This window comes from Sphaeramia orbicularis, chromosome 19 (assembly GCF_902148855.1).
Source record: "Sphaeramia orbicularis chromosome 19, fSphaOr1.1, whole genome shotgun sequence".
Taxonomy (NCBI): domain Eukaryota; kingdom Metazoa; phylum Chordata; class Actinopteri; order Kurtiformes; family Apogonidae; genus Sphaeramia; species Sphaeramia orbicularis.
The window spans coordinates 2,387,822-2,404,628 of record NC_043975.1 but is presented as its reverse complement, the minus strand read 5'-3'; the positions used below and the strand labels follow the sequence as shown (position 1 = coordinate 2,404,628).

The window sequence follows — 16,807 nt, the reverse complement described above, 5'->3', positions numbered from 1 at the left end:
ACTAATGAGCAACAAATGCATCAGGACTGAAACTAGACTGAGAATTTACAGCCTCTACTCCTGCTCCTCCTCCTCCTCCTCCTCCCCCCTCTCCTCCTCCTCCTCTTCCTCCTCCTCCTCCTCCTCCTCTTCTCCTCCTCCTCCTCCTCCTCCTCTTCTCCTCCTCCTCTCCTCCTCCTCCTCCTCCTCTTCCTCCTCCTCTTCCTCCTCCTCTCTCCTCCTCCTCCTCCTCTTCCTCCTCTCCTCCTCCTCCTCTCTCCTCTCTGTCTCCTCACATAAATATATTGATCCATGTCATATGATCACATTCTGGATCCACTCTTCATACAGTTGATGCTTCAGTTTCTTCCTGAACAAAAAAGCCTTTTTCTTTCAATTATTTCATGTCACTTATTCCCAAAAGTACACAGACAATCACATCTACAATCTGAGGCTTTACTGGATTTTACCCACAACTTTTTACTTGGCTTTTTTCAACACTTGCTCTCTTCCCACAAATACATGAAAATAATCAGTAAAACTCACTTTCCAAAGTGTATGTGTTTGTCATTAAATAGTGTCTTTTCTTCAGTATCTGTGTTGAGCCTCTACAGTTCTAGACCCTTCAACTAACTAACACTGGGACTCCTATACAAGTGTCTTCTGTCCACTTTTCTTTTCTTTCACATCCTTCAAATCCTAATTACCAAACACACACACACACACACACACACACACACACAGAGGTCACTTGGCTTTTATAAAATACAATAGAGGGTGGATAGTAGATTCAGGTTATTGATTATAATAATGATATGATGCATGATTGAAACAGCTGATCAGATGGACTAAAGCACAGGTGTCAAACATGCGGCCCAGGGCCAAATCCGGCCCACCAAAGGGTCCAGTCCGGCCCATGGGATGAATTTGTGAAATGCAAAAATGACACTGAAGATATTAACAGTCAATGGTGTCAAAATCCTTTTAGTTCAGGTTCCACATACAGATGCATACAGACCAGTTAGTTCTCCAGTGGATCAGAGCAGTCAAATATGATCAGAATATCATAGAAATACTGACAACAGCAAATTTTCTGTGTTTTGGTGTAAAAAAAGTAAAATTACATGAAGATGTTTACATTAAAAAACTAGACTTTTAGAAAACATGTGAATAACCTGAACAAATATGAACATCCTGAAATGTCTTCAGAGAAGTAAATACAATTTTACCAACATTCAGTTATTAAATGTTTTGTGTATTTGTAGATCCACTGTGATCTGTAAGTTATAATGAACACGTATAAATAATAGATAAACTGAGGTTGAATATTTTTGAAATTGCACTTTTTTTTTTTTTTCTCAAGACATTTCAAGTTATTCCTATTATTCGGATTTTTCAGGAAACTTTGTAGATGTACACATGATCATAATTTAATGTAACTTTTTTTTCACTGTTATTATTTGACTGGTCCGGCCCACTTCAGATCATATTTGGCTGAACGTGGAACTGAACTAAAATGAGTTTGACAGCCCTGGACTAAAGGGAGCAAGTATGAGGAGAACAGGAGTGGTCCCAGAACTGACCCCTGACCCATTATGTCCAAATGCCAAATAATCCTCCTCAGTCTGTCTGTGCTTTCTACAGTATTTCATTTGGAACTGAGTGGAAATCAGTTGTAGCGTTTAGAACACAGGTGTCAAACATGCGGCCCAGGGGCCAAAACCAGCCCACCATTTGTAAAGTGCAAGTTAGGGCATCAAACTCAAACATGATATCATAATAACCTATAAATAATGACAACACCCATTTTTATCTCTTTGATTTAGTGCAAAAAACATTAAATTATGAAAATATTTACATTAAAAACTCTTCCTTAACAATAACATGTGAATAACCTGAACAAATATGAACAACCTGAAATGTCTAAAGAAAATTCAGTGCAATTTTAACAATATTTTGCCTGTTACTAAATGTTTAGTGCCGTCGTAGATCTAATCTGTAATGCACATGTAGCCTAGAAATCAGGGGTGTCAAACTCATTTTCTTCTGCGGGGGGGGGCACATTCAGCCTAATTTAATCCAAAGTGGGCCGGACCAGTAAAATAATAGCATGATAACCAATAAATAATGACAACTCCAAATGGTTTTAGTGCAAAAACTAACATTCAGTTATGCCAGTATTTCCATTTAGGACATCAAACTCAAAAATAATATCATAATAACCTATAAATAATGACAACACCAATTTGTTTTCTCTTTGATTTAGTGCAAAAAACTTTAAATTAATTTAGTTTAGTTGAGTGATTTATTCCGAACATGCAATGAAATTTAACATGTATGCACTTGCAAAACATACATAATAATACAAATATCAAGAATCATAGCAATCTTAGTCAGAAGAAAAGCACAGTAATTCCATTTACATTACAATTATGAAAATATTTACATTAAAAAACTCTTCCTTAACAATAACATGTGAATAACCTGAACAAATATGAACATCCTGAAATTTCTGAAGAGAATTAAGTACAATTTGAACAATATTCTGCCTGTTATTAAATGTTTTGTGTGTTTGTAGATCCACTGTGATCTGTAAGTTCTAATGTACATGTGTAAATGATAAACTGAGGCAGAATATTGTTCAAATTCTCCTCATTTGTTCAGTTTGTTCATGTTCTTCACATCCTTTGAAAGGATAGTTTGTAGATGTAAACCTTTTCATCATGTAAATGAAGTTGTTTTGCTGTAAAACCTGGAGAAAAGTTTGGAGTGTCCATTATTTGTCTCTTCTTCTGTTCTTATTTGACTGGTTGGGCCCACTGCAGATCAAATGGAGCTGAATGTGGAACTGAAGTCAAATGAGTTGGACAGCCCTGCCCTAAACAGTTTCTATTGGCTTGTTCTTTTTCCTACTTGTATCTACTTGAAGATTTTCTTTGTCCTTTCAAACATAGAGTTGAGGTTTGGAGTGGAGTTTGAAATCCAGTGTCTCCAATTTGCCTGGAAGCCACTTTGTGTGGTGTTTGATTGACTTTGTGCATAAACAGCTGATTTGATTGTCCTGTGTGAAAACAGCTGTATTTTGCATCAGTATTTGTGTGTGTGAATCCACTGCTGTTGTGCTGAAAACAATCCAGTGCTGATTCCCTTTGATAATTGTGTATGTGTTTGTGTTCTCAGATCCAAGCTGATGACACTGAAGAATTGTGGGTGTGACCGTATTTGGACGGACGGGCTGTTGAAGCGTCCCGGTGGGACGTCCCTCAGATGTCCTCCAGGTTTGACACGTCTGTCAGGATGGTTGAAGGATTTGTTGAAGGAAGCCAAACTCCATGAAATGTCTGAGCTCATGTCCCTGATTGGACATTTCATCCTGTCAGGTTGGTTTATTTCATTCATTTGTGTTTTGGTTGTTGGACAGTTTTGGAAAGCTGTTGTTTGTGTTTGGATTTGTGCTGTTCTTCTGCTTCTTCTTGTGATGTTCAGAGTAAAAGCACATGTGAGAATGAGCTGCAGATGGTGTAGTAGTGACATTTGAATAGGAGAGAACAGAAGGAAAGAGTTCATATTGTCAAACACAAGGGGGCGATAGAAGGACTGAGCTGGACTGGACTGGACTGGGTTGTTGTGTTGTTTTGTGTTGTGTATGTGTTGTTGTGTTGTTGTGTGTCCTCCAGCAGTGCAGAGTCTTCCTCATTTTGTGCTTTTTCTCTGAGGGTCTGTCTTGAACTGGTCAAAGCCTGAATCTGGATTAAACTGAGTCTGTGAGCTCCTGGTGGGTGGACTGTGTTTAGTGGTTGAACTTGGTGTAAAAACGGGTTTGTGATGGCGTACGTGGGAGGAGGTGGATGATCAGATGTGAATGTGTTCTCTGTGGTTATTAGACTGTTGACAGAGAATCAACACTTCCTCTGTTCAACAGCCTCCACATTCACACCAGATGAAACCTCCACATTTACAGAAAAAAAGTTGACTCCGTTGTTGAGTTTCCTGTCTGTTATCAATCTGTTGTCATTTATCGGAGCAGCAGAACATGAACCACACTGAGACGGAACTAAAACCACCACACTGTGGTTTGTAGAGTTACCTTCCTCTGTTCACTTTAACGAACAGAATAAAAATAAGGCCGAAAAAAGGACAGTTTTATCAGTGATTTGAATTATTACATCTATTTAGAAAACATTTAAAGAAGAAAAACTGTTCATTATCTGAACCTTAACCTTAATGATATTAAAAACATACGTGTTTAATTTTATTTTATCAAACTTTAATTATAATGTGAGTCAAAGACTGAAATCAACAGGTTTTCATTTAGAGCGGGGGGGGGTCAAACATGCGGCCCGGGGGCCAAATGTGGGCCGCCAAAGGGTCCGATCCGGCCCGTGGGATGAATTAGTGAAATGGACAAATGACAAGGCAAGGCAGGTTTATTTCTGTAGCACATTTCATGTCCAAGACAATTCAAAGTGCTTCACTTAACCTTTAACCTTCAGCTCTGATATGAAAATAATTCAACATGTTCAATAAATATGGTCAGTTTGATATTAGAAATAGTGTCATATTAATGAACTTTAGTAGATTGTAAATATTTGTTTCATAAATCTGACCATTTAATGTTTTTTTTGCACTTTCTACAGGTTTTTCATGTTAAAATAACAGTATCATCAACACAGAGGTTGAGTTTCATGATGTTGGCCTGAAGAAAATTTATGTCAACTTTAATTTTTGTCGTGTTGTTTTTATTTATGCAGTTGAATCCTTGACTTTTCTTCACATATTTCTTCTTTTCTTTGTTTTAAATCCATTTCAATCTCAAATAATAATAAGATGTAAATCTGTTGATTGTTTTCAATCTGACATCATTAACTCCATCTACTGACGATAAAACAAAGATATCCATCAAACATAAACGCTGCAATATTTGAGTTTATTGAAAAAGTTCCACTGGTTGAATCTCATGAACATATTGTATATAATCTACATATAGTGAGAAGAAAAAGCAAACAAGTACTAGAAACATTCAAACGAATAAAAACAACTGAAGATAAGCCACAACATTCAAACTCCATTCAATCACATTTACTTCAGTAATTATTTCTATAATAATAATAATAATAATAATAATAATAATAATAATAATAGGTTTGTGTTTATGTATTTTAAAGCTACTTGGTAAAATGTGAAAAATTCAAAATCAGACGTGAGACATTATTGAAATGACAGAATAATGATAAAAACGACAAAGTGTGAGATTTGTGGTCGTGAGAAAAAAAAACGTGTATTAAAATGAAAATAAGCCGATAAATTCATCCATGTGTTTCTATGTATTTGTATGTTTTCTAAGCGACCTCATCATAATCAATCCAGAGAAACTCTAGATGCATCTGATGATAAACATCAATCCAAGCAAAGACCTTCAGAATCTACGATCAAATCAATGAAATCTTCAACAGAAATGAAAAGAATGGGATCATTATTGTTGGATGTGAATGGATGTGAATGTGTATTTTTCTATTATTCAGACGATGATGGAGGTGGAATGAAGTGGATCCTGAAAATCAAAGCAAACTCAACTGTGAACTATTAAGTATCTGTAAATAGAATGTTGGACATGTGGAAGTCAAATGTCCAAATGTCCGTCCGAGCGGGACGTGTCCGAACGTCCACGTGTGAATCCTGAGCAAAGTGAGGAAGGAGCTGAAGTGATGTGAGAAAAGGCGAGCGGTGAACAGCGGGTGGTCATGTGATCCGGTGGTGGGCGGTCCCTGGTTTCAGAGGCTCATGAGCAGACAGAGTCCACAGCAGTAGACCAGACTCTTCACTATGAGGACGGTGTAGAGTCCACAGAGCAGCTTCAGCCTGGTCTGGACCTGGAAGGACACTGATGGACGGAGGGACGAGAGGAGATGAGGACACAAGGACAGGAAGACACAAGGACAACAGGACATGAAGATACAAGGACACGAAGATATGAGGACATGAAGATACGAGGACACGAAGATACGAGGACACGAAGATACGAGGACACGGAGATACGAGGACACGAAGATACGAGGAAACGAAGATACGAGGACACGAAGATACGAGGACACGAAGATACGAGGACACGGAGATACGAGGACACGAAGATACGAGGACACGAAGATACGAGGACACGAAGATACGAGGACACGAAGATACGAGGACACGGAGATACGAGGACACGGAGATACGAGGACACGAAGATACGAGGACACGGAGATACGAGGACACGGAGATACGAGGACACGAAGATACGAGGACACGAAGATACGAGGACACGAAGACACCAGGACACGGAGATACGAGGACACGGAGATACGAGGACACGGAGATACGAGGACACGAAGATACGAGGACACGAAGATACGAGGACACAAAGACACCAGGACACGGAGATACGAGGACACGAAGATACGAGGACACGAAGATACGAGGACACGAAGATACGAGGACACGGAGATACGAGGACACGGAGATACGAGGACACGAAGATACGAGGACACGAAGATACGAGGACATGAAGACACCAGGACACGGAGATACGAGGACACGGAGATACGAGGACACGGAGATACGAGGACACGAAGATACGAGGACACGAAGATACGAGGACACAAAGACACCAGGACACGGAGATACGAGGACACGAAGATACGAGGACACGAAGATACGAGGACACGAAGACACGAGGACACGAAGATACGAGGACACGAAGATACAAGGACACGAAGATACAAGGACATGAAGACACCAGGACACGGAGATACGAGGACACGGAGATACGAGGACACGGAGATACGAGGACACGAAGATACGAGGACACGAAGATACGAGGACACGAAGATACGAGGGCACGAAGATACGAGGACGCGAAGATACGAGGACGCGAAGATACGAGGACACGGAGATACGAGGACACGAAGATACGAGGACACGAAGATTTGAGGACACGAAGATACGAGGACACGAAGATACGAGGACACGAAGATACGAGGACATGAAGATACGAGGACATGAAGACACCAGGACACAAGGACAGACATTTGTAAATGATCCGTTCAACAACAGTCAATTCCAGATCCTGAAAATTCCAAAGCGTTAAAGGATCAAATGTAAACGTTCAACATTGGTGGACACATGTTGTAGTGCACAGGTGTCAAACATGCGGCCCGGGGACCAAATCCGGCCCGCCAAAGGGTCCAATCCGGCCCCTAGGATGAATTTGAAAAGCGCCAAAAATTCCACTGAAGATATGAATCAAGATATGAATCAAGGATGTCGAAGTGGTTTTTGTTCAGGTTCCACATACAGACCAATGTGATCTCAACTAAAATAATCGCAGAATAACCGATAAATAATCACTCCAAATGTTCTTAGTTTCATGTGAAAAACATCAGATTACATTACATCTATAAAGAAGTCATGACAACTCCAAATTTTTCTCCTTGTTTTAGTGGAAAAACTTACAGTAAATGATGAAAATATTAACATTTACAAACTATCCTTTAACAATAAAATGTGAAAAACCTGAAATTTTGGAAGTGAAATTTGAACATCATTCTTCCTGTTCTTAAATATTTTGTGCCTTTGTGGATCCAATCCGTAATATGCATGTAGAAATGGGAAGTTGAGGTGGAATATTGTTAAAATTGCACTTATTTTTCTCAGGAAATTGCAGTTTTTTTCAGGTTATTCACATCATTTTTGTTTGGATAGTTTGCAAATGTACATATTTGTATAATTTCATCTTGATTGGACTGAAACAAAGAGGAAACATTTGGAGTGGTCATTATTTCCAGGTTATTCTGCTGTTGTTTTACTGGTCCGGCCCACTGGAGATCAATTTGGGCTGAATGTGGCCCCTGAACTCAAATGAGTTTGACAGCCCTGTTGAAGATGGGATTTAGAAGGGAATCAGGAACAAGTGGCATCCATTTATCAATATTTTCCACCATGTTTTTCCTGCTCGGACTGGAAAGAAGAATTTTCTCCCACAACTAACCATCTACTGTCATCACATCTGACTTAGGAAGACACATCTACCATGAAACTAGAAGGAAATACTGGTGTTTGTAAACTGTGTGGACATAAATATTGGGACACATCATGTCTCCAGCTGTCAGATGTCCTGTTCATGAGGATCTGACAGAAAAACAGCAATATTTCCTTCAAGTTTAATGGGAGAAATTGAAGAAAAAATCATAAAACAGGCAACAAAGTGAAGAAAAACAGGCAAAGTATTTGATAAAATGAAGGAAGTTATAGAAAATAATACGCAACAAGAACAAAGTCAGCCACAAACTGAAGGAAACTGCAGAAAAAATACTAAACCAATGAACTTTAATAAATGACAGTGGATGGACACACATGGTTTATTGGTTAAAGAGAAAAGAAAATGAACAAAAATTAATAGATTTAAAAAATAATACATAACATGAAAAAATGAGCGAAAAATAAAAGAATACATAAATATTACTGTTTGTGTTTAAATATATATAACACTGGTCTACAATTTTTTAGAAATGATTTGCTTCAGAGATTAAATGTGCTAAATGTTACTATTTTAATAAGATTAATTTGAAAATAAATGACAAAAGTGCCGGTTTGCTGATGTTTTCAAGGTATATGATTAAGTGTTATTCCACATATATGTTGGTTTCTGTACATTTATATAATAGTTGTATAAATCTTCCACTAAATAGAAGCTGTAAAGTGAATGTATTCTAATGTGCAGACAGTGTTTTGAAGTAGATCTTGTAGCTCTGACACAAATATTCCTTTGGAGTCAAACCCATTCTCTCGTTAATTCTTAAATTTCACATTTTGACGAAGGCTGTATCTTGTAAAGTTCAGCCAACCAGCATTTTTGACTTGATTTTTCTTTATCAGTGACTCTCATGTGGTCAAATTTCATTACTTTTATTCTGGAAGCATTTTCCCTGTAGACCAGTGTAACCAATAAACCATGTGTGTCCATCCACTGTCATTTATTAAAGTACATTGGTTTAGGATTTTTTCTGCAGTTTCCTTCAGTTTGTGGCTTATTTTGTTTTTGTTGTGTATTATTTTCTTTAATTTTGTTCATTTTATCAAATACTTTGGCTGTTTTTCTTTGCTTTATTGCCTTTTTTTTATGAATTTTCTTCAATTTCTCCCATTAAACTTGAAGGAAATATTGCTGTTTTTCTGTCAGATCCTCATGAACAGGACATCTGACAGCTGGAGACATGATGTGTCCCAATATTTATGTCCACAGAGTTTACAAACACCAATATTTCCTTCAAGTTTAATTGGGGAAATTGAAGAAAAAATCATTAAACAGGAAACAAAGTGAAGAAAAATAGTCGAAGTATTCAATAAAATGAACAAAATTATAGAAAATAATACGCAAGAAGAGCAAAATAGAGTAAATAAAATGAACAAAAATTAATACAAGATTAAAAAAAATGTATAAGATAAAAAAATTAGCAAAAAAAAAAAAAAAAAGACTGAAATCTTGGTGTTTGTAAACTGTGTGGACATAAATATTGGGACACATGATGTCTCCAGCTGTCAGATGTCCTGTTCATGAGGATGGGACAGAAAAACATGAATATTTCCTTCTAGTTTAATGGTGGATTCTTCTTCCTCAGTCAGATCCAACATCATATGGTGTATGTGCGTCACTTTTGCGCTGCTTCATTTTGCATCATTGGCTTTGATGTGAAAAATGGGACTTAGTCAGCGGTGCTCCGAGGCTAACGATATGTGGTGGTAGGTGCGGCAGAATACCAGCGCTGTCCATGAGGAGGCGGCGGCTGATCTTCTGCTGTGGTTTGTGCAGAGCTGGTGGGTCTGCTGACCTTCTCTGTGGAGGACAGGAGGCTGAAGCTGGAACCTCTGAAACACCAAAGCACATGCATGTCAGTGCTGCTGCTCTGAATGAACCCAGGAAGATCAACTACAGCAAGGGGGGGGGGGGGTGTTGACGGCTGGGCTTTATTCATTTCATCCTGAGCAGCTGAAAATCTGGATATTTGACTTTGTATCCTGTCGACTCTGACATCATGAACTCCATCTAAGAACCATCAAACAAACAGATCCATCAAACAGAAACGCTGCAATATTTGAGCTGATCCAACATGTTCCAGCACTTTAATGTGAGAAATGTAGGAAATAGAATCGACATTTACTGGAAAGAAAAACAACTATCAACTAAAAACACAGCAAAACATTCAATGACATTTACTTCCATGAATTCCAATCCAAATGGGTTTTTGTTTGTGTATATACTTCAATAATCTCCATTTGGGCCAAGTCAAGGGAAGGTTCACATCTGGTCCCAAAAATTAAATGACAATAATCGACACCAAACGGATATTTTTGGGGAGGGAATGACTGATATTTTCAGGAAAATGGATTTTAAAAGGAGAAAAAATTAGTGAAAAAAAAAATGTGAGGAGTTTTCTGAGTGTGTACGACGACGTATTAGGACCACAGAAGAAAATAAAAACACTTGTCACTATTCTGTTTTTGTTTTTTTTCTGCTCTGTTCATTTTGCAGCGTGGGGCCTTAGAGTTTAGTCATTTCAGTTTTCTATATGTGATGCACATATGGCAACAACTGACAATAAAACTGACTTTGACTGGGACTGGATACGACAATAATCGACATTTACTGGAAAGAAAAACAACTGGAAACAATAAAGAAAAGACAAAAATGACCAAAAAAAATCATAATTCAGTGACATTTACTACCAGTAATTATAATAAAAATGTGTGGAGTTTTCTGAGTGTGTATGACAGTGTATTAGGGCCACAGAAGAAAATAAAAACACTTGTCACTACGAGAATTGAGTCGTTATATTTGGAGAATAAAGTCATTATTTAACCAGAATAAAGTTGAAGTTTTTAAAAAGTCCTTATTTAATGAGAATAAAGTCATAATATGAGAATAAAGTCGTTCCCACTCATTGAATAATGTGGAACTTGGAACATTTTGTGAAGTTCTTCTTTCATTTGGCGTTTACGCACAAAGGCCAAATACTGAACCCAACCCACCAGCAACACATTGCTGCTTCGCTTGTTGCCTTCGCTGTAAAACTGGAAACTCGGTCAAATTTTCCAAATATTACAACTTTAGTCTCATAAAAAAAAGACTTTATTCTCGTTAAATAATGAGGTTTTTCTGAAAAATACGACTTTATTCTCATTAAATAATGACTTTATTCTCGTAGTGACAAGATTGTTGTTGTTTTTTTCTCCTCTGTTCATTTTGCAGCGTGGGGCCTTAGAGTTTAGTCATTTCAGTTTTCTATATGTGATGCACATATGGCAACAACTGACAATAAAACTGACTTTGACTGGGACTGGATACGACAATAATCGACATTTACTGGAAAGAAAAACAACTAGAAACAATAAAGAAAAGATAAAAATGACCAAAAAAATCATAATTCAATGACATTTTCTACCAGTAATTATAATAAAAATGTTTTTTTGTTTATGTATATACTTCAATAATCTACATTTACTGGAAAGAAAAACAACTAGAAACAAAAAAAAGACAAAAATTACAAAAAAAACCCCAAAATTCAGTGACATTTCCTTCCTTTAATTTTTTCCCTTGTAAACATGTTTTTTATTTGTGTATATACTCTCCACTTTAAATCAATATCTTCTATTTCTAATCCCTCATCTGTTTCTCTTCACTGTTGCACCTTTATTGTCTATTTATTTTCTCCTCAATCTCCTGTTGTTTATTGTTTATTGTTATATTCTGTTTATAGTTCTATTGTTTTAGTGTTTATACTTTATAGTTCTATTCTTTTCTATTTTTTTTTTTCTCCTCTGTTCATTTTGCAGCGTGGGGCCTTAGAGTTTAGTCATTTCAGTTTTCTATATGTGATGCACATATGGCAACAACTGACAATAAAACTGACTTTGACTGGGACTGGATACGACAATAATCGACATTTACTGGAAAGAAAAACAACTGGAAACAATAAAGAAAAGACAAAAATGACAAAAAATCATAATTCAATGACATTTTCTACCAGTAATTCTAATAAAAATGTTTGGTTTGTTTCTGTATATACTTCAATAATCTCCATTTACTGGAAAGAAAACTCAAACAAGCAGCAGAAACAGTAAAAAGAATCAAACCAACTGATAATAAACCAAAGCATTCAAACTCCATTCAATGACATTAACGTCCAGTGAATGTTTGTAGAATTCAACTGGTTTTGTGTTTATGTGTGTACGTTCAAAGCTACTTGGTAAAAAGTGAAGAAAGAGAGAAAATGAAAAATCACCTCTGAGACATTATGGATAAAAGTGAGAAAAAAACAAACACATGTATTTAATGTGTGTATAAATAAGAGGATAAATTCATCCATGTGTTTCTATGTATTTGTATGTTTTGGATCCGACCTCATGGTAATCAATAGAGAAATTGTAGATGATCAATAATAATAAAGCTCAGACTAGAACCTTCACCTTGGTGGGTGGTGCCCCCCTCGTGCTGGACCGTGCACCAGTATTTATCTGAGCTGTTGTGGTTCTGATGGATGGTTCTGATGGAGGTTCTCCGTCCAGACTCTTGGACCTCCAGCTGTTCTCCCTGGGCGTCGGGCAGATCCTCCTCAGTTCCGTGGTCCTTCTGTCTTTTCCAGGAGAAGCGGACCTCAGGAGGAGACATGCCTGAGGCCACACACATCAGGGAGGTCTTCCCGTCCGGGGCCGTGGACGCCGCCGGGTACACGCCCACCACGGGCTTCAGCACCGGATCATCTGAAGGTGGACACGTGGACACGGTGAGCAACACGGACTGAGCAAGAAACCAGCACTGAACTATAGAAGCACACCATGAATGAAGAAAGAATCAAGTGTTAAAGCTCCGACCTGAACCCCTCCAGCCATGAAGCATTAGAGCGATTCCACAGCAACATGTGGAAAAATACACACAAAACACAAAGAAAAGCACTGAAAGAAAGCACAAATAAGATCAAATACACACAAAACACAAAGAAAAGCACTGAAAGAAAGCACAAATAAGATCAAATACACACAAAACACAAAGAAAAGCACTGAAAGAAAGCACAAATAAGATCAAATACACACAAAACACAAAGAAAAGCACTGAAAGAAAGCACAAATAAGATCAAATACACACAAAACACAAAGAAAAGCACTGAAAGAAAGCACAAATAAGATCAAATACACACAAAACACAAAGAAAAGCACTGAAAGAAAGCACAAATAAGATCAAATACACACAAAACACAAAGAATGCCTTAAATATACGCAAAATATGCTAGAATACATTAAAACATGGTAAACTAATAATAATAATAATAATAATAATAATAATAATAATGGGTTTTATATATCACTTTTCTCGGTACTCAGACTCTTACAAACTACACTAAAATACACACAAAAATAAATAAATATTAAAAATCAATAAATGAATGTATTTGAATTATTTGAAGGTAATTATTAATGACTGTATTTCTGGACATTCTAATTAATAATCTAATAGTTTTTTTTAATATTCTTTCTGTGTTTTCTTTTTGTGTGCTACTCTTCTGTTCGTGGTTGCCTTTTGTACTTGAATATCCTAATACTAAATGTACATGTGCACTGTTCCACTCTTCTGTCTCTCTCTCTCTTTTTTTTTCTTCTTTCTTTGTATTATGACTATGAATGCTACCTTGTGTGTATACTTATAAATGTACTTATGCACCCCCCACCCCCTTTTTTTTTTCTTGTCTTGTTTCCTCACAGTGTGCTTGGTTAAATGTACAGACTTGTTAATATCTTTTTTATTTTCCATTTTTTACATCCTTATTTAATTGACTTATACTACCCTTTTTTTCTCTCTCTCCTCCTTTTAATGATCATTATTGATCCCCTTTTTTTTCTTCTTTCAGTGTACTTTGTATAATTGATGTCATGTATAATATCTTATCAGACTGTTTGGAATAAACATTTCAATAATCACAGAAACTCTTTTATTTCCTAAAGTTCTGACATAAAGAAGATGTTAAAGTCATGAAACAGTGAAGTACAACATATTTATTATATCTGGGATTGAACTGATTCAATATATTTACCTTTATATGTTTATTAACTGCTATTTTACTCTCAGTTCCAGTACTTTCACAGAACATAGGCCATTAAATAGAAGAAATATATGTGTAAGACACAAATGTAAATATAAGTGTGTATTTGGGTATTATTTTAGTCTTTATACTATTAATTAAACACATTCATTATCATGTCAAATACAAATGGAAACTTCTATTTTGACCCAATTAACATATTGAACAGCACTGAGCTTTAAAAGTGCATTTCAAATAGAATTGCATGTATTTTTCTCATCATGTAAAACATGTTTTTGAATCTGCAGGTTTGTCTGAATGACTGAGATGTTTGAACAATATGATCATCAGATTTAAAATAAAATCACATGAAAGATTTGAAAGAAATTAATTTGTGTCACTTGTGTTGAACAGTGTTTATGTAAAAACAACGACATAAATAAATGTTGACTTATTTTAAAAGAATGTATCCTAATTACTTTAAGGTACTTATTTTATTATTAATTACTGTATTTCTGGACATTATCATTAATAATCTAATTGTGTCCATTTGTCTTAATGTGAACAGTTTGTAATACAGGTTATTGACATGTGTAAATAACAGTATCATTATACTTATACGATATTATTGAAGTGATATTTTTGTCACAATTAACTTAATTAACATCACCTATCATTTAAAAATGCTTTTAAAATATAATTGAATGTATTTTTCACATCATGTATCAGATGTTTTTTTAATCTGCAGTTGTTTCTGAATGACTGAGATGATTGAACTTCACTTTTATCAGGTTTTATAAAATAATAAAAATACACATTTTGGTTTTTTATGAAGAATATTTTCTATTGAATAGAGACAGTTTAAAATAGAATTAAAGTTTATTTCTATAAAAATAGCTGCATGAATAATTATGAACTTTGACTAAAAAATCAAAACCTGTCAAACCTGAATCAGCACAAACTGACTTTAAACACATCTGACAGATTTACAAGTAAATAAATGATATTAAATGTTGATTCTTACCTTTTACGTACAGTTTAGTCCCAGAACCAAAGATCCAGTACCATCCTCCCACAGTGAAATATGCTGGTACAAAAACCTGTGTGCTCCGACGCCGTGGGCTGACGTGGACTAAACGTGTCCAGATGCTGAACCAGGATGAGATTCCAGATCCATGATGTGTTTGTCTCATATTCACATCAACAGGACGGTTTTGTCTTTGTCTTTTGTGCATCAGTTGGACAGTTTGTTCAGTCCTTTAGTCCACATGGACTGGATCTGGACCCAGTGATGGATGGATTCCCATTCATGGTCTCCAGAGGATTGACTTGAGCTTTGAAGTGGACAAACACAGCAGTGGTTTTCATGGACTGTTCATTTTCATGGATCCAACTCTGAGTCCAACATTGGTCCGTGTCCATGACTCTTCAGGTTGATTGTGTTTGTCCTTTGGATTGGGATTTTTCTGCTCAGTTTTTTCCAACATTAAACCTGTTCAAATGGGTCAAATCCACTGGAAAATAGGAAATGTATGGGATTCAAAGTGTCCTCAGATCAGTTGGTTTGTGTCTGAGATGGAGCTGAACTATGGGATGGTTGCCGTGGTTTCCTGTTCTGTTGGTGTCACTCACGCTGGTTGATGTTTGTGCATCTGGAGGTTTTTGTACAGACTTCAGGAGTCTTTTCTCACTGTGGGTAGAACTGTCATACTTCCAACAGGCGCAGTAGTATGAGGCTGAATGAGAGGGTCCAACTGTCTGGATCTGCAACTCATAACCTTTACCTTTATCTACAGATGAGAAGTCAGCTTTCTGAGGATGATTAAAATCGTTATAAATGGAACCACTATACCAGCTAATGTAGAGAATCAGTTTGAATGTTTCTGTGTCTTTCTTCTGGTACCAGTATGTAACACTGCCATCACACTTCTCAGTTCCTCTACAGCTGAAGGAGACATTTTGACCGACTCTCCTGGTCAGTGTTCCATCCTCCTGAATCAGCTGTGTTGCCGTGGCGACCAGCGCTGTAGACAAACAGAGGCGTGGATGAAGGTTAGTGTGTGTGCGTGTTGTACAGGTAGAGTGTTGTGGCTCCTGATTGGCTGGAAACACTGACCTGAACACAGACAGCACAGAGCAGCCGGCGGCAGCAGAAGCATTTTGTGTGGTTTCCTCTGGTGAACCTGGGGAGAAGCGGCGTCTGCTGCAGCTGAGGACAAAGCAGGACGAGCTGGGACATCAGACCCGGGCCGCCCGCTTCGGAAGGGCTCCTCCCACCTCCCGCCCGCCCCTGCGGTTGGGAGAGGGGAGAGGAGGCGGGGCCGGTTACCATAGAGACGGAGGAGCACATCCTGTGTGCAGGTGCACATCAGTGTTTGGACCTTAGAGCTGGTTACTAGTGAAGAGAAACTCCATCAACTCCAATGTCTCAGTGAGGAACAGTTGGATTAGTTTTCTAGTGTAAAAGTGTCTTGTCAAGGATAGTTTTGTTTTTTAGGCAAAAGATAAGAAACAAAAGTTCTGTTCATTTGTTGAAAATCCTTTTTGCAGTGAATATTGGAAAGAAAACCAACACAAAGTGTGAGTTCAACAGTGAAAATGATGCACAGACTCTGGGTTTGACACATCACTGACACTGTTCATCTGTTCTCATGACTCTACTGTGTCTGGACCAGTGGCACTTCCCACAATCCTCTGCTTCTGTTGACGTTGGTTGGAATGTG

At 37.3% G+C, this 16,807-nt stretch overlaps 1 protein-coding gene across 1 annotated transcript; it reads right to left on the bottom strand.

Annotated features, from left to right (window-relative positions):
* Positions 1-4,887: 4,887 nt before the first annotated feature.
* Positions 4,888-16,453, bottom strand: LOC115410425 (uncharacterized). Its single transcript, XM_030122071.1, has 6 exons — positions 16,201-16,453; positions 15,776-16,108; positions 15,109-15,153; positions 12,478-12,771; positions 9,772-9,879; positions 4,888-5,860 (listed from the first exon to the last, which is right to left on the bottom strand). Exons 1-6 carry the CDS (start codon positions 16,451-16,453, stop codon positions 5,751-5,753), a joined length of 1,143 nt encoding a protein of 380 aa, XP_029977931.1. The 3' UTR covers positions 4,888-5,750.
* Positions 16,454-16,807: the final 354 nt, after the last annotated feature.